The sequence below is a fragment of the Thamnophis elegans genome, chromosome 1, assembly GCF_009769535.1.
Source record: "Thamnophis elegans isolate rThaEle1 chromosome 1, rThaEle1.pri, whole genome shotgun sequence".
In the NCBI taxonomy this organism is placed as follows: domain Eukaryota; kingdom Metazoa; phylum Chordata; class Lepidosauria; order Squamata; family Colubridae; genus Thamnophis; species Thamnophis elegans.
In genome coordinates this window covers 105,593,614-105,619,431 of record NC_045541.1, presented here as the reverse complement: position 1 = coordinate 105,619,431, position 25,818 = coordinate 105,593,614, and the positions used below count along the sequence as shown (strand labels likewise).

The window sequence follows — 25,818 nt, the reverse complement described above, 5'->3', positions numbered from 1 at the left end:
GAGGGTAAAACAAGAATCAATGGCTGGAAACTAATCAAAGCGAGAAGCAACCTGGAATTGAGGAGAAAAATCATTAACAGTAAGGACAATTATTGCGGGACATGGTGGCTCAGTGGCTAAGATACTGAGCTTGTCGATCAGAAAGGTTCTAATCCAGTGGTAGTCAACCTGGTCCCTACCGCCCACTAGTGGGCGTTCCAGCTTTCATGGTGGGCGGTAGGGGTTTGCTGTAACTCTGCTTTATAAATTTTATAAAGTAGTTACTTCCCTACTTTATAAATCACCATTACTGTGGAACCGGTGGGTGGTTAGAAAATTTTACTACTAACAGATACAAAAGTGCTTCATTACGGAAGGTGTTTAAGAGACTGGACAGTCACTTATCTGAGATAGTATATGACAGTTCTGCTTGAGCAGGAGGCTGGACTAAAAGACCTTCAAAGTCCCTTTAGCACTATTCTAATTCCTTTTGACCAGATTTACGATAAATAGTGGTTGACTACAGGAACCAAATACAAAGTCCAGCTGAGGAGATAATGGTCCAGTCCATGATATATGAGCACATATTAACTAGCTTGTCAAGAGGTAGATTGTGTGAAGAAAATAATTAGTTGCTTCTGCTTGTCAGTTACAAATTATGAATGTTTCAAGAATTAACTTTGTTTTGACTGTTATCTGCAGTTCAGCGGTTCTAATCTCACCGGCTCAAGGTTGACTCAGCCTTCCATCCTTCCGAGGTGGGTGAAATGAGGACCCAGACTATGGGGGTGAATATGCTGACTCTGTAAACCGCTTAGAGAGGGCTGAAAGCCCTATGAAGCGGTATATAAGTCTAACTGCTATTGCTATTGCTATTTTAAGAATTCAATAACAAAAGCCGAAACACCCAGGTATGCTTGTTTCTGAATAACTTGTATTTTTACATAGCCACATATCTATAAGAATCTTAAACACTGCTAACATTTATACTATTCTGAAAATGCAGAGATCAAGGGCTTCATAATTTGTTCTGCACGTTTTATCAGTATCATTAAAAAATAAACAGCCACAAATCACTAACAAAATTACAAAATGGATTTATTGCAAAATAATAAAGGAAATTTTACAAATAAAAAGTGGTTAAAGGGTGTCTCCAAAATAATTCACTGCATTTATAACACAAAATGAGAGCTATTTCTAATTGACAATTTGCACATTATTTCCGAGAACTATATTGTCAACCTATTACTCAACAGAGCCCCCTCCCAAAACTCTATGTAGTAAAAGTAGTTAAACTTCCATAAAAGCTGGGTTTCTAAAAACTGACAGTCCAAATAACAAATAGAATGAATTAATAGAAAATGCTTCAAAATCTAATCCACTATTTGTGGTTTGAATTGGTCAATTTTTAGTATAATAGCTTAATGGGAGACACAAATTACCCCTCCAAATTAGAATCCTTTTTTTCAATGCAACTTGGAAACTTTAAAATCACTTTCTTTATAACATGAGTACAACAAATGTAGAGCAGACCCTTAACTTGAATCATTTTGCTCAACATCTCTATATCTGAAAAGAATGAGAGAAATCTGTAGTTACCAAGAAATGCATCTCTGTCCATTTTATAAACTAATTTTAGCTAATACACATTACAAGTTGTCAGAAATGTCTATGTACAAATAATTTGACTCTGTTATGCCTTCCAAAATGGTAAAAAAGGCTTGGGTCTAAGATAAAAAGAAATTTGCAGTTCTTTAAATCCAACTCTAGCTGGATTGATTTCAATGTTTTTACTCCTTTCTGACATTTATACTGTCATCTGCACCTTACAATGTTCAGTCCAAAAAGAAAACTGGGAAAAATTCTCAAAGTTAAATGTCAAACACTGAAGCAATTGCATCTGATACAGTACAATGTTTTAAATAAAGGTTTGAAAATGTCTACCATAAGGAGCTTTTTATTTTGGAAGAATTACCAAGATATTTGTGTGTTGTTGTTTTTTAAAAAAAAAACAAAGTACAATTAAGCTGTTGTAATTTTACTTATTTTAAAACACTCATTTAACTGTCTTGAAAAGAAACAGCTGCTCAAGGCCAAAAAAGCATCTTAATTTAACAGGGATCAGGTTACTAATTAGCCACCCTAATATTTGCTACAGGATTCAACTTCTCTGGATTGAATTTTATTTTTCACTGGATTTTTTGTGCGCGCCTAGACACATTTGTACAGAACTTTTAAAAATCAATTTGCAACACATACACTGTATAACCATATATGGAGAAGAGCAAGATAATGTTAAAATTAACACATTTCTCCAGAAATGATTGGATTGGTTTAAGATAACATGTTATCTTGTTGAACGCTTTAAAAATCGAAGAATTCAGTCAATGAACCATGCCTTTGGCGGTTTATAGTACTTCTCTTTTGCAATATAATTCTTTCCTATGTGGAAATATGATTCAGTTTGAAGAGAAGTTCCTACTCATTTCAATTAGAATATTTCCATCCATTATCTAGTATTTTATTATTATACAGTCCACTTTGTATTATAAGCCACATTTCTAGATGAATGTAACATCTGTACGGAAGCAGCTTCAGCTTGAACACCCATGCTTTTTCCTGAATAAATCTTGAAGACGCTTTAAAAACAAACACAAACTCAAAATACCAGCTGTTAAACATCCAAAAATACAGTTGTTGTTTCACTGAATCTATTGTCCATTAGAAAAGTAGATCATACATACAAAGGTGTAAGAACATTTAAACCAGTCTTTTGCAGAAGGCAAGTCTTTTAGACAACGTAGCCCCCTACAGACAATCCTTCAAACTTTAAAGATGCTTTAGCCATACAATAATGGCTTTGGAAATGCTTTCAGTAGATTCTTCCACGACTGCGATTACCACGTCCACCCCATCCTCTTCCTCGTCCACTACGGAAACCACCTCTCTGCTCTGAAATCAAAGAAAATAAAAGATTACGTCCCAGTGCATTTAAACTGTTTGACATAGAACAGTGTAATTTCCCATTTCTGGAAGTTAACTAATGATCATAACTGTTCTTATACCATTGTTTGAAATTAAAATAACAGTAGTATTTTAAAAATGGTTTTCTAAATAGTTAACCCCCCCTTCTGCTAAATATGAGTTTGTGTTTATTTTTAAATGTAGTTGTTTAATAGGAAGTGCAACGCTGACAGTTAACCAGACCAAGAATACCAGATAACCAAAATAAAAAGAGGAAAAAAGAAGAGCAAAGACAAAAGTGCAGAAACCAAAGAAAAGAGAAAAAAGGATTATAAGTTCGTTCCTTCTGATTTTCTTTTATAGCATTACATTGTACGGGATAAGATAAATTCTTATTATTATCATATTGTTTATATTTTCTCTATAATCTATTTTTAGTCTAATCAAAATAATTTCATAAGATCGTAAGTAGCCCTGGAGAGGTCCATTTTAACTGCAAACAGTCACTAAGCAACTGGTTGTAAGCTGAGGACTATCTATATCAATATTTTCCTAAATTACATAATACAGATATATAGGTAGTATTATTTTGTCTTAGACTTTTAACATTTAAAATGAAATATTGGAATGCCTTCAAGAGCTAAGAAGACACATACATAATCCTAAAAAGGATACAAAGGGAAAAAGACATTGTTCTCAAATTAGACAGAATTGTAATAGTATTAAGCTTGTAATACTCACCATATGAAAAATTACCCAGGTTACTACTATATTTCCCACTGGGTGGATTGTAAATCTGTCTAGCATCTCTTTTGGGGCCAGCTTGGGACTTTTTTGCTGGTAAGTCTGAAGATGTATCTTCACTGGCTCGTTTTTGCCTTTAAAAAAAAGTCAGGGCCAATATAATTAGAAGACAAGTAAAAATTGAAAGATTCTTAATGTTCAATTTTGGAATATGTCAATGACAGTGAAAAAGTTTTTTTTTGTTCTATCATATTTGATTCTTTGTCACTGCCTGGACAAGTCCTTGAAGTTTTCTTGGCAAGGTTGTTCCATAAGTGGTTTGCCATTGCCTCCTTCCTAGGGCTGAGAGAAAGGGGCTACATTACCAGTTTTCTTTGGAAAGAAAATTATTTTAGAAGATGTAAAATCAATACAGTAGCATGTTTACTTTAAAATAAAAGGCAGTTCTGGTGTAATTAATGTTTCTTCTATATTGCAAAATCGTTGAATTTGAATGGCATTATTTTTCTTTTTTAAAAATAAACCTGGGAATAGAATAGATTCTCTTTGGGAGACAAACTGTTTCCACAGAAACCCTTGAAAAATGGACCAAAATCTGAAGGCATGATTTTTCCGGGATCTTTTTAAATTTTAAGTATAGGAATAGGTAATTTGCTTCCTACAGATTTCCATATCCCATAGTTCCCAATCTCCTAAAAAGTCTGAACACTTTTGTTCCTACCCAGCAACATCACAAAAACAGAGAACACCTCCCGATGCCTTCTGATTGGGTTTCAATGTTGCATTTACAAGTTGCCACCCATATGTTACATCAACACACCTTGCAGAAAAATTAGTTCGTTTCATCATATTTTGGCACCTTTTCTCTGCTCATAAAAAGCATAATGAAAGACAGTAAGATTCTTTGGACTGCAAAGAAAAGATTAGAACATTCACTGTTATCTTACCCAACTTCAGACTTCTGTACAGGTTTCCAGGAGAGTGTAACTGTACTCTTATATGAAGGAGGAATGTGGAAAAGATCCTAGAGGCAAAATGAGAAGTCTGTTTTGAATTTTCTGAAGGTCTCATATATTTCAGAATGATGAAAATTTCTCAATCTCAAAAAATGTAACAACCTCATTTTCTCCTTATGTTGTTTTCAAAGACATAAATATTATACTTGACACAAGCTTTGCATATTGCTCAAATAGAATAATGACAGACTTGTCAATATTTTTGTCCCACAATTTAACACTTACCTTAATTAAAACGTTGATGTTGTTTGTTATTTTTAGTGCAACCACTTTAATTTTATTCTGCAAAAAAAAAAAACGGACTATTTATTAAATCATACACCTATATGATTTAAACACTGAAATATCCTCTGCCATTTTCCCCAGTCCAATTTTTGGCATTGAAGGTACTAATTATTTCTCAATAGGAATAATATACTTTATTCTAGTTGGAAGCTTTCACATTCACAGAAGCCTTGAAAACCATGTTAATAATCTGCAACTAATATGTAATTATGATATGGCTATCTAACAGCTACAAAAATTATTGAGTTAAGAAACTTGCTATTTACAACCTTTATAGTAGTTCTTGAAATTGATTGAATTTCTTGAAATGATAAAACTAAGTGAACAACCCACTGCTGTACTCTGGAAGATTCTCCACAGATGCTACGATGGTAAAATCAACAAAATTGTCTCCTTCCCTCCTCCAAGAGTACCTAGCTTTGATTATCCTGTTTTGTTCAATTCACATTCAGTTGTGCATTTATTTATTTAATTTATATGCCATCCATATTGCTGTCCCGAGTGACTCTTTTATCAGTGAAAGACAGGCTTCTGATCTGCATCAATGTTCTTGGCCAGACTTTATAATATATCTTATTATACAGAAGATTCTCTAACGAGCAGAGACTTTTGGAGTACTTTTGGAAACAGAGAAAAATTCACATACTAGTGTTATGAACCAAGTCACTGTTATTAGGTGTACAAATCATATCTTTTATATTGTTATGAGCTTACAAATTGCAATTGCTGAACCAGATACTCAAGAACTTGAGAGTAACACAAGTGTTTGTCAGGTTTTACAATGACATGAAAACCGAACCTTTAACTAAAGTCATTTAAGGTCAAAGTTTTCAAAGACTTACCTCTTCTGTCTTCAGTGCTTCTCCTGTTTTGCCTTGGAGCGCCAAACGAAGTTGTCGGATATAAACCTGAAGTCCTCTAGCAAAATACTGTAATCTAGAAGAAAGAAGCATTTAATATAAAACTGTGCAGGACTATATGGTGAAACCAACAGCCTTCTTAATCTTAGGAAAGAATAACAAACTTGACCACCTAAAAAGAAACCTATATTGCCCGTCAGAAAAACTTCTGAACACTGAATTTGTAGTAGTAGGAAACATGTACAAAGATATAAATGCATGCAACATTTTAAACAATGAAGTTTTATTATAATCCAATGCTGTTTAATAATAAAATTGGCTAATTAAAAGTAGAAGTTTTATGAATAATAGTGCAGCCATTTATTATTTTACCCTGGAAATATCTTAGCACTGATTCTGAAATTCTAACGTTTTGCTGCATATTGGATGGACAATCAAGAATGGCTGCAATTATCATGGGAACTTGGATAAAGTATTTTTATTAGTCTCTGTCTTTGTCTAATACAATTCTGGATGAATACTGGAAAGGAACAGTTGAAACTAGCCATTAGGTTCCTTTGATTATGGCTTAGCAGTAAATCACAAATCTCTACATGTTATTAGTTTACCACCTGGCAAAAGTCTCAGTCTACTCAGCTATTTTGCACTCTTGACTCACCTAAATTAGAATATTTATTGAAAACAAGAATAAATCAAATGAAACAATTGACTACTAATTTACTAACAGTATGAATGTGCAAGTGCCTTTTATATCCTTGATGAGGCAAATCCATAGATTTTTCTTTTTTCTTTCCCCATAAATTATATTATTACATTCACAACTCAAACTATTTAATTTGGAATGTAAAAAGTCACTAAGACAGCAATAGTATTCAAAAGGTAATGTGGCAATAATAGCATTCCAGAAAAAGTAGTGTCACTGAGAAACCTACAAAAACTTTTTCTAACAGCAACTTTGACATCGCATCTTCACCTGCTGGCTACAATTTCTTTATGTGGAGACAAAGGCCAAGACTTTATGCCAAAAAGTCCACTATATGACCACTTGATTAATTTTGCCTGCTGTTAATAAGAGCAGCATTAGATTTAGGAATTAGGTTTAGGAAGACATTCCTCATGCATTATTACAGAACACTTAAACTGCAGTACAATTTTGACTAAAAATGTTGTGGGACATGAACATACAGACAATACTTTGTAGTAAATCTATTGGATATTGCTTTGAGTTTGCTAAGTATTTAGGTGCTAAATAGAACAAGTGTATTTTTTTTCGTGATCCGACAAATGCACGCATGACAAAAGCGCGCCGACAAAACCGCAGCGCAAAAATCTCGATGTCATCAACGCGCCGACAACAGCGCACCGACAGAAGCACGATTTAAGTTAAGGTAAGGGTCAGGTTTAGAGTGCGCTTCTGTTGGCGCGCTGTTGTCGGCGCGCTTCAGCGCTCATTCGTCGGCGCGGTTTAGAACTTGCGGTTTTGTCACCGCGGTTTTGTCAGGCGCGCTTTTGTTGGTGAACCTATTTTTTCACATCAATAAATTGTATTTCATTTGTATTATTTAGAACCCAAATATTTAGCGGTAGCTGTGCTGTTTAGAAAGCCAAACCTAGAATGTGTGATAATTAATTCTGAGATAAATGAAATCAATACTTACAGTGGAGAAAAGGGTTATGGAATAATTTTAACCACTATCACATTATTTTTTTTCTCAGAATTCAATAGCATTTCTTTACAGGTAAAACCACAAGATTGATTCTTCAGAAGACACAATTAAACCAATTACATCTAAAATTGTAATTTGTAGTTCTACAATAAGTACTGTACTTATTGTAGCACAGAAAACGTTTCTCTTTTTACCTTTCCCTTTCAATTACTTTGACCATTCCTTTATGAATACAGATAATTTGTTTGCAGCACAGAAAAATATTTCATATTTCTAACCTGGACATATTATTTTCACTCTAATAAAGCCTGCATAGTACTACCTGATTTTAAAGTCTTTCACTTTATCTGTGTTCAACTTTGCTGTTAGGAAATCTGTAAGTTTCCGTCCTAGTTGATGAAAGCTATATAACAAGCATTCCACATAGCTAAATTGTAGCTTAGGCTCTTCATTGCCTGCATTCTCCCCATTCTCTGCTTCTTCTGGAGGAAGTGGCATGTATTCCTGAGAAATAGAAATACAAGTTATATACTATTTATTTTCAGCTAATAGTTCTCATGTATTTCAAATTTGAAATTATGTACAATGAGCTATTTCCAACATTATCTGACATTTTCATTTATAAATTGAACTTTCTATTGTTTTATTCCATTCTCCCACTCAAGAGCAGAAAACTAACTTCACTAAGCAGATTTTTGGGTACATAAATGCATGAAGGGTTTAATCCTACTGGGAGAATAGAACTGGTCAAAGAACAACAGTCTGGATTCCATTTGAATGTTCCTTTAAATAAGTATCTACAAATAAGATTGCTATGGTAATAAAGAATTTCATTCCATCATCTTTGTTCAATAACTGGCAGCATTTTTCCCAGTAGTTTATTAGTCTTCCATACTTGTCTGATTAAGTATCAGGTTTTTCAATTCTTTTATATTTCATATGCAGTTTTCTACTTTCCAATTTCTGAAAATTGCTTTAATTTTCACTTCTTTTCTATAACTATGAATATGACACTTAAAATTCTGACTCTGTAGTAGAAGTGACTAATGGAATCAATACTTTGGTCCCCATCTATTACCACAGTACATGGACCGCTACCCTTTAACATAAAAGTAAGTCCTACAAACTGCCAATCATTTATCTTTTCGATGCGGCATTATTCAGATAACTGACATTCAAAAATGTTTAGCATTTCTACATATGCTTTATATAAATGCATTATGCATTTATAAGTTATAAATTTATACATACCCAAATTTTATACACACACACACAACACACGCACCTTATCTATAACTAATCCACTAAAATAGTTAGCTATTATGACACACAGTTTAAAATTGATTGTCCAGTTAGCACCTTAAGAACTGTTTTAATTCCTGAAATGTTTATATAACAATCAGAATGTCTATGGAGAGTCTCAGTCATCCAGGTCATGGTTGTTCCAAAAGTGCTTTTTTCAAGAGGCAACTGGACTTTCTGGTTTTTCTTTGAAGACATTGCGCTTGTCATCCAAGAAGCTTCTTTAGCTCTGACTAGATGGTGGGGAATGGAAGGATTTATACTCCTTGTAGACAGCAGGACATTTGCATTCTTTTAGGGGGAGCGTTAAAGTCACTTGGAGGTTTATCTGTGTCATCAGGGTCACCTGAGTGGTGCAAATCGGTGTGGAGCTTTCTTGGAACTGTTGAAAGGACTGTGTTGTAGACTGGAGATATATGTCGTATCCCTCCCCCTCTGTTGAGAGAGGGCTGCTCAATTTTGACATAGATGCCCTCTTTAACCCTTCTTTCAAACTAGCATCCTCTCTGTCCAAAATAAGAGGGGTTAAAGAGGCTATCCATGTCAAAATTGAACAGCCCTCTCTCAACAGAGGGAGGGGGGGGAGATACGGCATTATCTATCTCCAATCTAAAAAAAACCCTAGAAAGTCCAGTTGCCTCTTGAAAAAAGCACCTTTGGAATAATGATCAGAAATGTAAGTTTAATTTTGAACATTTACAATATCTCTAAGATTATGAATACACTTACCAGTAATTTATCAAAAAGTTTCTTTAGATTTGATTCCAATTTTTCCATGTCCCCACAAAAGGAACTCATCTCAGCAAGTAATTTTAGTACCTGAAAAAGATAAATTCTATCTTTAGAAAATGAAGTAAAAATGAAGATTTATAACTTTGTACGATGACAATGTTAAGGAGGAGTAGACCTGAAAAACAAATCTTGTTCACTTGATTATGACATAAGTGAAACTGATAAAACACTGATTTGTAAAAAAAAAAAAAAGCCTGCATACTGAATGCAGTATACCCTAGATTATTCTAGACTGAAAAACTTAGAAAGAAGTAACTTGCTTTTTATTTTTGCACTGCAATGTACAGAATGAAATGGAATTTTATAATTATTGGAAAAATTTTGAAAATAAAACTTTAAAGGCATTTGTTACTATTTATTTCATATATACATTGAATAACTGTAATTCTAGTCATGTCAGATATATTCAGATTAGCTTACCTCTAATTGGATATCAAGGCCTTCAACTGGAGTGGTCAGAGAACTCAAATTTGGGAGCACATGCTCACAGAGGTAAGTCACAAATCTTGTAGAGTGAACATTTTTCTGTGGCAAATCAGAACAGCAATTATTACTGCAAGATAATTAGCACTGGGAAAAATGTATCAATATGGTTGTTACAATTCTCTATTACCAGGTAAGCCTGGCCTTATTTTTTCAGATAATGAATTAACTTCAACATTTGGGAAATTCATTTTCACAAAGTGCTGTTTATGCACAGTTGTAACACTATTGAACTTAACCATCCCTCTAGGCAAAAATTACCCACAAGTAAACTACTTATTCATACTCAAGCAAATTAGTATTTTGGAGGGGGCAAAGTGCTGACTGACATTTAATTCATTCTCATCTGTAAAACTAAATAACATCTATAACAAAGTTCAAACTTTGATAAAGTAAAAAAAAAATAGCGGTGTAAGGAAAAAAAGGATATTTTGAAGTTGAAAGCTGAACCTTAAAGAAAAGAATGTATCAATTCTCTTTTACCTGTTGTATGCTACATGCATAAAACCATAAAGAAGTTTATTGAAACTATTTTTACTGAAAATACTGAAGAATAAATCATTTTAGTTCAGGCACAATTAATAAAATGCATCTTAAATACTGTACGTAAGAGGAAGCAATATGGGTAAGTACATTCCAAAAGTGAGTAACATACAAATATTTAGTATTAAAAGACTTTTCAGAAACACTATCAATATGACTCTCCCTCTGGAAAATATTTATAAGAATAGATATATTACAGTATTACACAGTTAGCTTTTTCGATGGGAGTGCATTTATCGGTAATCCTCGCATCCTGTGGGGATACTTATGAGCCGGATTCCAAATTCTGATGGCCATTCTGTTCCATGCGCAAAACTGAATTTTGGGCACCTGCTAACCAGGTCACATTTACCTGCAGTGTCCGATTTTAACATTATTAATCTGGGAGAATTGCTACTATGTTATAGAATTACTGTTCTGTAGCCACAAGAGTAGAAAGTAATTACTGTCTTGGACATCCCAGAGGTTGTTATTTGTTTTTTTAATCTTAATCTACTTTGAATCTTTTATTCTTGTTTACAGATTATATTTTTCACTTTTCACTTGGTATTTTTTCACTTAGTAAAGAAGGTCTACTACTTTGTGACCCATGTATCCTTTTACATCTTTCAGTGACAAATCCTTATTTAATGCACTGTGATTGAATGTTTGTTTTTCTACTGTCAGCCCCTTTGGATTAGTGGTGGGGAGTAAGAGTTCAAAATCAAGATAAAAATGATTTTCAAAGAAATGTATACATAGTTGTGGCCTGCCTCATAGAATGCAAGTAGTCCCCACTTAACAACATTTTTTATTTCTCTAAGATATGTGGTCACAAAGCATGACATGATGTGGCCACACCAAATTAAAAGTTATTGTTGCTGCCGTTAAACGTAGTTATTATCCACATTACATGATTGACATTTGTGTCCTCCTGCTGCCTTTCCCATTGACTATGCTTATTGGAAGCTGGCAATGAAGGTTCCAAATGCCATCAAGTGACTTTGGAAGGCTATGATTGTTGTAATTGCAAGCCAGTTGCTAAGGACCCAAATGGTGACCACTTCCCAGTGTGGCAGTCACAGTGTTGAGGAATGGTCATGAATAACTTTGAAGAGCCGGTGAACGAATGATTATTAAAGTGAGGATTACCTGCATTCACTCCAACCATGCTAGTTAGGTTTTTTTAAGACTTGGCATGAAAGACACAACATTCCTTAACACGAATACTTACAGAAAACAGTGGAACTGCTTGGCGAGTGCACTGTAAGAGTCTGTCCACACAATCAGGGTCCGATGGATTGAAGGTTTGTTCAAGGTCAGCCTGTTCAGCCACTAGTTCAACTAATTGTTGCCTCCCACTTACTGTCTGAAGGCTTTTTAAGCCAGATAGTATCTTCATGAATAAGACAAACTCTTCCCCTGTCACGTCCTCGAGCACCTGAAGAAATGCAAGAAAACAGGAAATAAAGGATAGCACTTGAAAGGGAAACATTTGCATATTCCTTTTCTTTACCCAATAAGTGATCCTGTAATTACTTGCAATGTACACAGTATTTAAATAGCTGTTCATTTAGCCTAATAGTACTCTTACATAATGTTAATTTCTTCCAAGTCCATTCAATAACTAAGCAAAGATTTGAATTTTAATTATATTCTTGTTATATCATACTAAATGACTTATTACAGTAGTTACAGGTAATAGCAGTATCATTAGAACATGAGAAAGCAATTTGCAAAAGACACTGCGAACAAGCAAAGTTCTTACCTTTAGGCAGGTAATTCTATTGTTGTACTGTTTAACAGTAGTATTAAATTATGGTAATAGTATTTTTATTAGGATTGACTAAAACAACTTTGTCATCCAATGAAAAGCTAATTATCAAGAGAATCAACTAGACTCAAAATTGCATGGAATCAAACTGAGAAAAATGTGTTAATATTACAAAGAACTGTTAATCTCACATGAATTATTGGGTACAGGATCCTATGAGATCTTAAGCCTCTCACAAAAGTAACAGACAAATTCAAAGAATTCTTTTTCAAAATAGATGTTAAGCAAAACAGAAAAAAAATATTGACACAATGTCTCAATGTGAAATCTGCAATATTGTTAAGATGGGAACTAATGCTATACAACTATACCAACTAGAATGTGCCAATGTTTTTCAATTCTAAATTTTAAGATCTTGTAATAGGTCATTTTCATCTTATTGAAAGTGTTCTGACCTCAGAATGGTCTTGTTTTGACTCTGAATGCTCTTGCTACAGTAAAAACAAGGTCTGGGCTGGGCTAATGAAATTGAAATATTTTGCACATCATCAGAAACAATGGGTATTTAATACATACACACACAAACACACACACACACACACACAGTCATGCAATTCCGTCTTTGGAACAAGTTATAATTATACCAATAAGAAAAACTTGTCAGGTCTTATTTTGATACAGTTTGAAATTAGTTTTAGATAACATAGCATATATATCATCTTTGATGTGGTAAAATAATCAACATAAGCTTAATTAAGTTATATTATGCCGTTCTGCAACAATGGAATTTCATATGGAAACTGCAAGGTAAGCAGAGCAGAGTAAAGGGGGGGGGATGGGAGTTGGAGTCTGCCATCAATCCAGCAAATACCACATGTGGAAGGTCCCTATTTGGTCCCCAGGCCAATTGGCAGTCTTCAGGCTCTTTTGGAAGAATAGGAAGGTGCTGAGTATGGGATTCTGGAAGTTGGAAGTCCACAAGTTCTAAAGGGGCCATAGTTCCCCACCTCTGCCTCATAGGGTAAGATCTTCCAAAGGGCGGGTGCTGCAGCCAACAAGGCACCGCTTCTGGATCCTGATAGTCAAGAGTTCTTTGACTGATGGGATCCAAAGTAGGACCTTTCTGTTGGCACAAGGCCTACCTTGTCGTAGCAGGATTTGGTTCATCATGTAACCTAGACGTTTGCCATTAAGAACTTAAAAGGTCATAACAAAAGAAATGTAATCAGAAGCAGACCAATAGTGAAATTCATGGAGCAGAAGTGTAATGTGGACCAAAGACTGCTCTCGCTGCCCCATTTTGCATCAGCTGAAGCTTCTGAATAGATTTCAAGGGTAGCCCCATGTAAAGCACATTGCAATAGTCTAGATGAGAGATGACCAGGCCTTGAGTAACTGAGCATAGGGAGTCATGATCCAGGAAAGAAAACATCTCTTTACCAATGCCAAAATATTATTATTAACACCAACTGGTTTTTGAGAATGGCTAGAGTTAATTTAATTGTTTTCTACTCAAAATGCAGTACAACAGTTCATGCTGTTTATTATAAAATCTTTGCAATCATTTAACAAGATTAATATATCCACCTTCTTTGATTCTGTAAGTATTAGCTCCTCAACTTCTTTTGTGAGCACCTCTTCAGGCAGTGCTTTGAGTTTTGTGGAGAGGAATTTAATGGCTCTTTCTCGCACAATATCCTCTCCCTGAAGAATCTGACTGAACAAACCACCGAGTGTTCCTAAAACAATGATAAGACATTAATTTGTTTGTTTATAACTGAAAGGAACTGATCTTTTCATTAAAACATTTAAAGCTACATCCAACAATATCAAAGGGCACTTGCTTATGTAAGGAATTCTCTCCTTGCAAGTTTCCCCCTTTTTAACTACTTTCCCGGCCCCGTCGCTTTTATTCTAAATCTGCTCAGCAGATTCTGCAAAGGGGAATAAGGGAGAAATAGAATAATTTTGTTGGCTTTTCTTGTAAACACCCGAGTCACCTTTGGTTGAAGTGGATCACCATACAAAAATTTTAAATAAATAAATATTGCTGAGACATACCAATTATAAGTTTATAAGTTTAATAACATTTATATGCCGCCCAATCCCGTAGGACTCCGGGCGGCTAACAATACAAATAAATCAAAAGGAAGAGAAGGAAAGAAAAGATAGATTCAAAAACACACCATGCACTCCATTCCAAGTGGGGCTGGGCCATATTTTGGGGTCAACAGCCCCAGGCCTGCCGGAACAGCCAGGTTTTAGTGGCTTTACGGAAGGCCGAGAGAGTGGGAAGGGTCCGGATCTCTGAGGGGAGATCATTCCACAAGGCCTGGGCAGCTACAGAAAAAGACCTTCCCCAAGTAGTCGCCAACCGGCATTGCCCAGTCGACGGTACCCGAAGGAGGCCCAATCTGTGAGATCTTATAGGTCGTTGGGAGGTATGTGGCAGGAGGCGGTCCCATAGGTATCCAGGTCCTAAGCCACATAGGGCTTTAAAGCTAACGACCAGCACCTTGAAGCACGTTCGGAGACCGATGGGAAGCCAGTGCAGCTTGCGGAGGATAGGTGTAACATGGGTGTACCTAGGTACACCCGATATCGCTCGCACGGCTGCATTCTGGACCAATTGTAGTCTCCAAACACTCTTCAGGGGCAGCCCCAAGTAAAGCGCATTACAGTAATCAAGCCTAGAGGTGACGAGAGCATGAGTGACCATTTGAAGTGCCTCCCGGTCCAGGTAGGGCCGCAACTGGTGCACCAGGCGAATCTGGGCAAAAGCCCCCCTGGCCACAGCCGACAGATGGTATTCTAATGTCAGCTGAGGATCCAGGAGGACACCCAAGTTGCGGACCCTCTCTGAAGGTCGAAGGGTTTTGCTCCCGAGGCTAAGAGATGGAATATCTGGTCCGTTCTTGGGGAGCAACATCAACAGCCACTCGGTCTTGTCTGGATTGAGTGCCAGCTTGTTTACTCCCATCCAGACCCTAACAGCCTCCAGGCACTGGCACATCATTTCTACCGCTTCGCTGAGTTGGCACGGGTCGGACAGATGCAACTGAGTATCGTCCGCATATTGGTGATATTTGATCCTGTGCCGACGAATGATCTCACCAAGTGGCTTCATGTAGATGTTAAATAGGACGGGGGACAGGACCGAGCCCTGAGGCACCCCATATTTTAGGGGCCTAGGGGTCGACCTCTGTCCTCCAACCAACACCAACTGCGACCTATCTGAGAGGTAAGAGAACCACTGTAACACGGTGCCTCCCACTCCCACCTCTCCCAGTCGTCGCAGAAGGATACCATGGTTGATGGTATCAAAGGCCGCTGAGAGGTCAAGCACCACCAGGATAGAGGAATGTCCTCTATTCCTGGCCCGCCAGAGATAGTGCAATTCATTATTTATACTTACCTTATATGTAAATTGAAATAATATAGAAAATATAGCTTTAAGATTTTTATAACTTTCTAACTGATCTGTATTATATTTCTAAATAACTATCACAGTGCAAGCATTGAACTCTTTTCCTTGCATGCAATTTTGTTATTGTTGCCATAACATCTTTTGTTCTGATTATTATTCTATTTTATGTGACAAAGTACACTCAATCCTTTCTTTTATTTCAAAATATTAAAAAAGATAACATAAAATATTTTAGTATCAAACGCATCCTTTACCTTTAGCATCCATCTTAAATATACTAAGCAAAGCATTGTTAACCAGGTTGAATTCTGCAGAATCATCTAAAAATAAAGAAAACAAAGGATCAGCAATTCTTTTAAGCTAAATAGTGCCAAATACTGGAAATTCAGGAAATAAAGAATTTCACACAATAAACTGTTCCAGGCAAAACCCTTACAAAGAAACCAAGACAGTGAAAATACAAAATTCAGAAAAAAATGATTCTGGCTAAATGTTTACAATAAACTTGCATGTACAGATATATACCAAGTATATAAATATATGACCGCAATAAGAACAAAAGAAAAAGGTTCATTTTGCACCAGACACAAATATAAAAATTAACTTAGGCATCATTATTTAAAAAGTAAGCAGATATCAATGGCGGTTTTTAGCTTTTACACTTCCAAAGCAGTATCTAAAGCACAATTTCCTAACTCCTTACATACTATCAAGTTGATGTTGACTTTTAGTGACCACAGAATTATATACAATAGGTAATAACTAAGAAAGAATTTGAAGCTGCAAAGTGTCTTCTATCAAAATGTTTCTTCTCCATTATGTAGTGTTACCAGTGCTAATAAAGACTCAAAATTAGCATCTATCTCTTAGATCACAACATCCATTTCTCATACCACATTTTCAATGGGAAAATATAATACTCAGGAATAATGTGAAAAATAACAAGAATAAAGGGGAAAAATCTTCAAAAATATACTAATACAACTTCTGATAAGAAAACAGTAAGAAAGCTGAAGCAAGAAAGCTATAGTAATGAATATTTCACCATGCCTTTTACTAAGACTAATACAATAATCTTTCTCACCTGTTTGCAGAAGCTGGGTAAGTATGTCTGCTACCCTAGGGAGGTTATCACCCATAGCAAACTGAGGTAATTCTTTAATTGCCTGGCGTCGTATCTATAAACAAAAAAAGACACACATGGAACAACTGGATAATATATGTTCAATTACAGAAGATTCAGCATCAGTATCATCTCACTATAAAATCCAGCATGAACAATAGTTAGGATTCTAATGAATCAAAACTAGCATATTATAGTATTTATGACATAATTCAGCAACTGTTGTATATATTTTAATTGTGCAAAACAGCAGAAATAATAGCACATGGAATGGACTATTATTAACAATTAACATAATTTAAAAAGATTTTGCAACTGCTTGCACAGAATGGCCAAAATAGGCACATAAAATGTATTGCTAATGTGATTTTAAGGTACTGTATCAATTCACATTCCAATAGCATTTTCCCTTTTGTAAAGAAAAAGGCACTTACCGAAACATCTTCATCTTCACAAAGATCCAACTGAGCATTTATAGCAGAATCTGCCAATTCGGGAAAATGTTTGAAGAACTTTGGAATAAACTGTGCTGCTAATCTCTTCTCCTTAGCACCCCCTTTGACACCATCCAAGATAACTTGATAAGCATCTTTGTGCTAGAAAAGAAGAGAGAATTCTAAGAATGCAAAGCTTAAGCAAGCAATGAAAAATTAAAATTACATTTGACTGAAAAAATTCTCATCAGATTATTAACAATTCAGATTATCCCACCATTTCTGACTCTACATTTACTATAGCAGAGACATATTACTTTGAAAGTATCACATTTTGTAATGGTTGAGTGCTCTTCTGCTACACATGGTTTTTGATAGTGTACTCAAAAGGTGTAATATGCTAGCTCCCATTCCTGCTAGCATATTAAAGTGTTAGCCTATGAAATAATGAATATACGTATGGAAGCAATTTACTGCAATCTTTCTACAAGCACTGTTTTTATCATCCTCCATATGTACCAAGCAACCAGAAAATGTTTGTTGCCTTTCTACAGTTAAGAATGGCCTTTCTTTGGAAGTTCATGAGGCTAAGCATCTTTTATAGCTGATAGGTGTTGCAATTCTTAATGTATTTTAGCTTTTGAACACTAAGCTTTATCTGTTAAAGGACTGAAAGTATTTTAACACTAGGGCTGTACAGTAATCAAAATGTAATTCAGCATAGACATGGACATTAATACTGCACTGGCAAATTCTTAAAGAACTTTCATCTTCTTCTTGGATCCTGTTGCTTTAATTAAGGCGATAGCAGCAGTTGTGATATGTATGTGCCTAACCATATTTTCTCTACTTAGTGGATTCTATGCTTTTAAAAAAAATCTATTATACTGTATTCATCTGAAAGGCCAATGACCCTGAATGTAAGAATATTTCTATTCCAAAAGGGAAGATTACACAAACATATAGTTACTATATTTTCAGAAAATCTAGAGAGGCCAATTCATTTTAAATGTGTAGGGTGGGGTGGGGATCTAGTCTTCTTACCATATAAATGCACTACTTGTACAGTTTTCCTTTCTAATATGCTGACTATTTCAGTACAAGGCTGAAATGAAATACAGAAAAATGGGACTTCTGTTGTATCTTATAACGCATATCTAATATAGAAAATGTTATGTAATATACACTACATAATGAGTGTGCCTGTAACTCCTCAAATTGTTAGATGCAATATTAGATGCAGTGACACCATTTTTTGCTGCAATGCTTCTCTAGAAATTGTAAATTAAAGATTTCACCCTGCAAAAAGGATAACTGAGATAAAAAATACACTTGATATTTTATATAATAATGGTATAAGAACCAGCCAGACAGAAAAGGAGCCTTGAATATTTCTTGAGGCAGATTTTTTTTAATATGATACCTTATCATATTCCAATGTATTTTAAGAAAATGTTTCAAAGGAAAAGAATGAGCACTTTCATTTTTTTGTTTTAAAAATTGACATTTTACATTATCCACTACAACAGAAAAAGCACTCAACTCTCTAACCTGTCTTAATTAACATACAGAAAGGTAAATATTGAAATTTTATGTGTTTCCTGGTATGATTTGATTGCTTATTAGTAACCTATGACTATCACTGTGTTGTATCTTCTGATTCTTGAGGAATATACACTATATTGCCAAAACTATTCGCTCACCCATCCACATAATCAGAAGCAGTTGTGAGCGAATACTTTCGGCAATATAGTGTATTTTATTTTTTCTTAATGTACACTGAGAGCATATGCACCAGAGACAAATTCCTTGTGTGTCCAATAAAGAATTCTATTCTATTTTATTACACAGGTGACCATTTCATAGGAAAAAGCATATATCCTCAATGAAATGATCCATGCTGCAGCACTTATAAAAGATCAAAACAAACCACAGCCTAAAGAAAGTCCCACAGAACTGTTAAAAGTCAATTTTAGAGTCAATTTTCACAGGATCCCGTCTACAAAACCTTCCTGTTGGCAGACTGAAGTAAGAGCATCCCAGAAGCCTGTTCGTTTCGTTTTACCTCAGGGGAGTCGGGGGAAGAGTACATCTTAAAGACAGAGACACCCCACTCCTCAAATTTCTCATCGGGACAGAGGGAAGGAGAAGATGTTAGGGTCCGCCAATCATTGTTTATGTAAAACTGGGCAGCTTCTGCTTGTTTATTTTTTAAGCTGAATCCTATCCTACCATGACTAGGTGGCTCAGTGGCTAAGACTGCTAAGTGAGCTTCTTGATCAGAAAGGTCGGCAGTTCGCCGGTTCCAATCCCTAGTACAGGTCGTCCTCCGTAAGCAGGGGGTTAGACTAGATGGTCTCCAAGGTCCCTTCCAACTCTTACTGTTTACTATCCATTCGGCACAGCGCGCGGGAGAAACAAAAGCAGCAATCTCTACCGGCTTCCCACCCCTGGGAATAAGTCTCCATAGGCTCTCGCCTTCGTCAACTGGCAATGAAAGCTGGACTGGGATAAACAAAACGAACACGGAGGACGGACGGATCCCCGGGCCTTTCGGCGACATTGGTCGGCCTACCGGGTCCTTCGCGCCGCGATGGCCGCTTCCAAACCCACGCTGAAAGGAGAGGCGGGGGGTGGGCTTCCCTTTCCTTATCTTCCCCGCTAGGCCAGAGCCCGAAGCTCCAAGCAACCCCCTCCCCCACCCAAACAAAACCCCAGTGGCGTCCCACCTCCGGAGCGGTGTCCTTAGCGTCGGCTAGGATGCCGTAATTACGGTAGAGCTCCTCCACGGTGGGCATCGTGCCTCCTCGGCGTCTGCTCCGCCGGCTGGCCGCCCTCCTTACCCCCGACGCCCTTTGCTGCAGCGGCGAACACAACCACCCTCCCTCCTCCTCCACACCGCAAACCCGAGCCAGCGATACCGCCAAGCCAGGCCACGCACAGCTACGCAACATCCGGTGGCCAAGGCTTCTCGCTTCCCGAACGACAGCGGCCCCTGTCGTGGAGGAGGTGACAATGCAGCCGTACCGCTGGTGGGGTGGGATGGGGTGCGGCGGGGCGGGGCGGCTGCGCGAGTGACGTCACCAAGGGGCGGAGTGACGTCACCAAGGGGCACGTGATTCCGCTTTAGCCACATGGAACAACGCGAGTGATCGCTGATGGTTGAGTTTGCGGACGACGCGCTATTCGTTGCCCGACTCCAATCAGAGCCCTAAAACTCGCTTTAAAAGCTGTAAGCCGAGCTGTTGTTCATTTTATACGTGTCGTAATTTTGATATTTTTTTTCTTTTACCCTTTAGAGTTTATGAAGGTAGAGATCGCTCTGCATTATTTCCGTCTGATGGAAGACTACCAAGAAGGCTAACACGGGAAGTCAAGAAAACTCCCAAGTCCTTCTCTCTGGATGTTTTTGATAGGATTGTTATGATGTCTTTCTACAAATTTCGCTATTTATGCTAAGGTACTGAGGTGTTTGTTTATTTATAATACGGGGATTAAATTCCCGGTTTGCATTTTGGGTGAATTGTTTCTTTTGCTCTTTTATCTCTTTTTTAATGGTCTATTTTTAAACGGACCCTGCCATATAACATTTGGAAGAAGTTCCCTTTGCTCTGGTTACCCCAATCATCTTAGTGTTTCAATACACTTTCTGTATCAGGGGTTGTATTGGTCTTCTCCTGCAAAAAACTTTAGCATACGTTTTATTGTTGTACACATATTGTTATTTATATTATTTACTTGTGTTTGTGTGCTTTGTTAGCTATGCTGATGGTCAGAAAACATACAGCACTCACATAGTGGTGTTTGCAATATACATTGTGTCAGAGTAAGGACAATGCAAAAATGCTGTGCTATGTATTTCCCTAAGATGTCTGATACAAAGGCTAGGGGTGACATGATACCAGTATTCCTGTATTTTGAGGGGCTGCTACAAAAAAAGGGGATCAACTTATTTTCCAAAGCACTAGAAGGCAAGACAAGAAACAATGATTGGAAACTAATCAACAAGAGAAGCCACTTGAAATTAAGGAGAAACTTTCTAACACTGAGAGCAATTAATCAACGGAACAGCTTGCCTTCAGAAGTTGTAGGTGCTTCATCACTTGAGGTTTTTAAGAAGAGACTGGACAGCTACCTGTTTGAAAGGGTATAGGGTCACCTACTTGAACCAGGATTGGAATAGAACAGTTGTCCCCAACCTTTCCAGCTTGGCAGTCCAACCTGGTGTGGGTGGAGGCATGTGAGTGGCAGGTGCCCGCACATGCGCACCGCTTCATTTGTATGAATGCCTGGCATGCACACCCTACACTTGAGCAAATGGAGCTTTCCGCATGAATGGAGGGCGCTTGTGCTCTTGCATGAAGCTCCATTCAGTCAAGCAAAGGGCGCTTGCGTACAAAGCTTCATTGAGCTTCACACAAATGCCATCTGCTCATGCAGGTGGGGCTTCACGTGTGCATGCTTTGCCCATCTCTTTAGTGGCCCAGTTTTGAGTGGGCCACGGCCTGGGGGTTGGGGACCCCTGGACTAGAAGACCTCCAAGATCCCTTTCAGCTCTACTTTGATTGATATATGCAGTTTCACCCATGTGTTATTTTCCTGTAGCAAATCACAGGTCAACATGACCACGCATGGGTGTGCATGCTGTTACACAAATCTTGAAGTGCTCTCTCCAAAACCACAACCGATGAGCAATTAATGGGGAAAGAGAATTAAATCCATTTTTAAAAATCTAAAAGAGGTAAAGAAAAATTATATTTCATTGGCCATGGAAAGGGCATTGTCTACGAACAGACTACAGTTGTGATATCTAAGGGCATCAAATATATAGGTGATTCTTCCTTTAGCACCTTTCAAATCTGTGTGCCACCTGAAAATATCCATTTCTTTTTGGATTCTTTTAGTTCAAACAAAAAGGATGAGACTATGCAGAAAACAAGACGGCAACCTCTAGCATAATTCCAGGACTGCTCCTGAATCCAGAGGATGTTTACATGATAAAAACAATGGCAGCTCTGAAAAAAAAAACCAGGGGTATACAGCAGTGGTAGAAAGCATTCACAACATCCTTGTGAAACAAGCTAGGGAGAAAGAATGATTGGCCTCCATAGTTGTAGATAACTTGACGTGGTGGCACAGTGGTTAGAGTGCAGGCTACTTCTGCTGATCACTGGTGGCTAGCAGTTTGGCAGTGCAGGTCTCACCAGGCTCAAAGTTGACTCAGCCTTCCATCCTTCTGAGGTGGGTAAAATGAGGATCCAGATTGCTGGGGACAGAATGCTGACTGTAAACCGCTTAGAGAGGGTTGTAAAGCACTGAAGCAGTATATAAGTCTAAGCGCTATTGCTGTTGAATCTCCCTTCTGCCAATCCAACACCTTAAACCAGTGTTTTTCAAACTTGTCAATTTGAAGATATGTGGATTTCAATCTCCAAAATTCCTCAACCAGCATTGCTATCTTAAATGATATTGAAGGTCTAGAGCAGGGTTGTCAAAACTTGCAGTCCACGGGCTGGATGCGTCACACACCGGCCATGGCCACCTCCGGTTAAGTGAAGGGGGAAAAAGTTGCAATATGTCATGTGAGGACAATGTTTCATAGCAAGTTTGACACTCCTGGTCTAGAGGGAATAAGAGGAATCAACCTCAATAGTTTGCCTTCTTGTGGAACATTCAACATTCCAAACATTTAGAAGCTCTGCTTAAACTCTCCTAGTGGAAATCACCAGATTGCAGCAAAGAGATAATGTTTTTATCTAGTAATCACCTAGATTGCTCCAGGCTGGATCTGGCAGCTCTGACCCCAAAGGCTTTGAAAAACAAAATAAGGCATCTGGGTAATTCAGAGCTATAATGAGGCAGTTATATCCCTGGTTATGACATAAGCTGACTTTAAGATTTTCTTATCAATAAACAAAACATTTACCAGCCACATTTAATTTCCACAAGATGGCAGTAGGAATCCATGACAGCCTGCAATTTATGTCATATGAAAAGAAAGGCACTAATAGGAGCAAAACATTTCAATTCCATGGCTGGTGAAAGTGCTTATAATACTGGATTCCCAGGGTATTTTTGAACTGTTTGGCTTGAACCATTCATAATGAAATTTCAAAGTTGTACAGATACATATGCTGCATCTGTTTCTCTCTAATCAGAGGAAAGTCCTTTATTGAACCATCTTACTTCTTATGCGGGGTTTTATCTAAATTAGTGACTTAAATGGATCCCTCAGGCACTTCTCTAGTAATTTCCTTTTGCATGTTATAAAAAAATTACACTCTATTGTTGCCTATTATAGCAATAGCAATAGCAGTTAGACTTATATACCGCTTCATAGGGCTTTCAGCCCTCTCTAAGCAGTTTACAGAGTCAGCATATTGCCCCCCAACAACAATCCGGGTCCTCATTTTACCCACCTCGGAAGGATGGAAGGCTGAGTCAACCCTGAGCCGGTGAGATTTGAACAGCCGAACTGCAGAACTACAGTCAGCTGAAGTAGCCTGCAGTGCTGCATTTAACCACTGCGCCACCTCGGCTATTATAAACGACTGCCTTGCTTCCTTTTACTTTTCTCTGCTTCATAAAGGACCTGGGCATTTCATTCACAACTGGAGATGAGCCTGAATTATGTGGCTAAAATGAAAGAGGAAATGGGCCGCCATGACGGATTCTTTGTGCCCGAAATCCGTGATCATGTAATTGATTCTATCCCCATTAAGTCTGATGATTTCTTCCAGCGCATTAGTTAAGATCTCTGCCATCTCCTCACTGCTGATCTGCAGGATCTTCTAGCATCAGCTAGCCATTGTTGAGGCAATATAAAGCCTGCCCTCATTTTTCAGCATAATGGTTGGAAAGTTCTTCTAGATCAGGGCTGTCAAACCCGCGGCCTGTGGGCTGGGTGTGTCATGCACTGGCCACACCTGTATCCCATGTAGCAAAGGGTGAAAAAAAAGTCATGTTACGTCACGTAACGCTACCATCACATTGCAAGTTTGATACCCCTGTTCTAGATATAAGAAATTAATCTTCAATCTCAAACTGTCTACTGTGGACCTCAACCCATTTTTAAGAGGGCCATAAAGCACCCCAGTGTGCCTACCATCCCTGTCTTACTGTCCCCATTTATCTGTATTTACTTCCTTTGTTCATGTTTATGTTCATAGCTACACTTGGTATCTTGTACATGTTTGACAAATAAATAAATAAAAAATAAATAAATGCCAGTGGGAATTCTGGTATGACTGACATTTTATAAGTGGGGAAATCATGGTTTAGTTCTCTTGATCTACTGAATGAATGCATTACGGGAGTAGTTTACACACCACACAAACAAGGAAACCACATTGTTAATATGAAATCCATGTCCTCTCTGGTATGAGACTGCTGATCTTATGCCTTTTATCCAATAATAGGTTCCCTCTCATGGTTGCTTAAAAATCCAACATTTTCCAAATGGATTTAGTATTTTTGAACATTTTGGTTCATTCTATTAAAGACATTATATGGCAGAGGAAAGAGGTTTATTAGGTTTAGATTTTTCAGAATGGTTGCATAAAGGGAACCAGTTTGATGTAGTGGTTAAGGTACCAACTACAAATAGGGAGAATGTAGTGCCACCATAGGCACACCTTGCTTCCAATTGTTAAAAATACCTCCAAGCCAACCATCAGTGTCCAATATGCCTTTCCAAGTTTGTACAGGAACATGTGCAGTTTGTATCATAGTTCGAGTTATTTTTTCTATCACAATTCCAGAATCATCAATTTGTATACAACAATTACTAAGATTAAATTTACCACACACTCCGCCCTCGGCAGCGAGCAAATAGTCTAAGGCTAAACGATTTTGCATAATATAAGTTCTTGACAATACACTTTCTTTTGCAAGCTTGGTTAATGCCAATGCAGTTTCATTTGTAATTATTTCTAATACAGCTTGTAATCTAATAATGCGATTTATCATGTATATTGGCGTTCTATATCCCCACGACCCGTCTTGTGCCCACGTCGCAGGATCATAATATGCAATAATTCTCTCAGGGGGCCACTCATCATCCTTCCAGTTACCTATTTTTATCCCTTTAGAAAGATCTATTGTACGTTTACGTCTTTCAAGAGTATCATATACAGGGACTCCCAATTTCTGTTTTTTCTCTATAGGCATTAGGAAGAATGAAGGTTGAATTGCCCCCAAGATGCATGACCCATACCACCCTGCGGGTAACATATTATAGGCAAAATTACCACATATCCAATATAACCCATCAGGTGAATTCCACACAATAGTATCATTTTCAGGGTCTGAAAGTCCTTTTAACTTAGTTACTTCCAGCAATGAGTTTTCAGGTTGGGTCATATTAGTTTGTGAAACCCAAGTGTTATTTTCCCACTCATTAGAACATTTTAAAAATCCCATAGGTTTATTTCTGTGTTTTTGATTA

The 25,818-nt window shown here is 37.3% G+C and overlaps 1 protein-coding gene across 1 annotated transcript; it reads right to left on the bottom strand.

Moving 5' to 3' along the window:
• Positions 1–1,060: 1,060 nt before the first annotated feature.
• API5 (apoptosis inhibitor 5) lies at positions 1,061–20,320 on the bottom strand. Its single transcript, XM_032226166.1, has 14 exons — positions 20,102–20,320; positions 17,373–17,534; positions 16,900–16,993; positions 16,070–16,135; positions 13,976–14,127; positions 11,849–12,055; positions 10,030–10,134; positions 9,547–9,636; positions 7,838–8,019; positions 5,831–5,924; positions 4,929–4,985; positions 4,635–4,711; positions 3,685–3,821; positions 1,061–2,931 (listed from the first exon to the last, which is right to left on the bottom strand). The coding sequence occupies exons 1-14, from the start codon at positions 20,168–20,170 to the stop codon at positions 2,852–2,854; spliced, it is 1,572 nt and encodes a 523-aa protein (XP_032082057.1). The 5' UTR covers positions 20,171–20,320; the 3' UTR covers positions 1,061–2,851.
• Positions 20,321–25,818: the final 5,498 nt, after the last annotated feature.

Coding starts and splice junctions, on each gene's coding strand:
- API5 (XM_032226166.1), bottom strand. CDS start 20,170: ATGCCCACCGTGGAGGAGCTCTACCGTAATTACGGCATCCTAGCCGAC. Junction 17,535..20,101: donor CTAAGGACACCGCTCCGGAG/GTGGGACGCCAC, acceptor CTTCTTTTCTAG/CACAAAGATGCTTATCAAGT. Junction 9,637..10,029: donor GCCTTGATATCCAATTAGAG/GTAAGCTAATCT, acceptor TATCTTTTTCAG/GTACTAAAATTACTTGCTGA.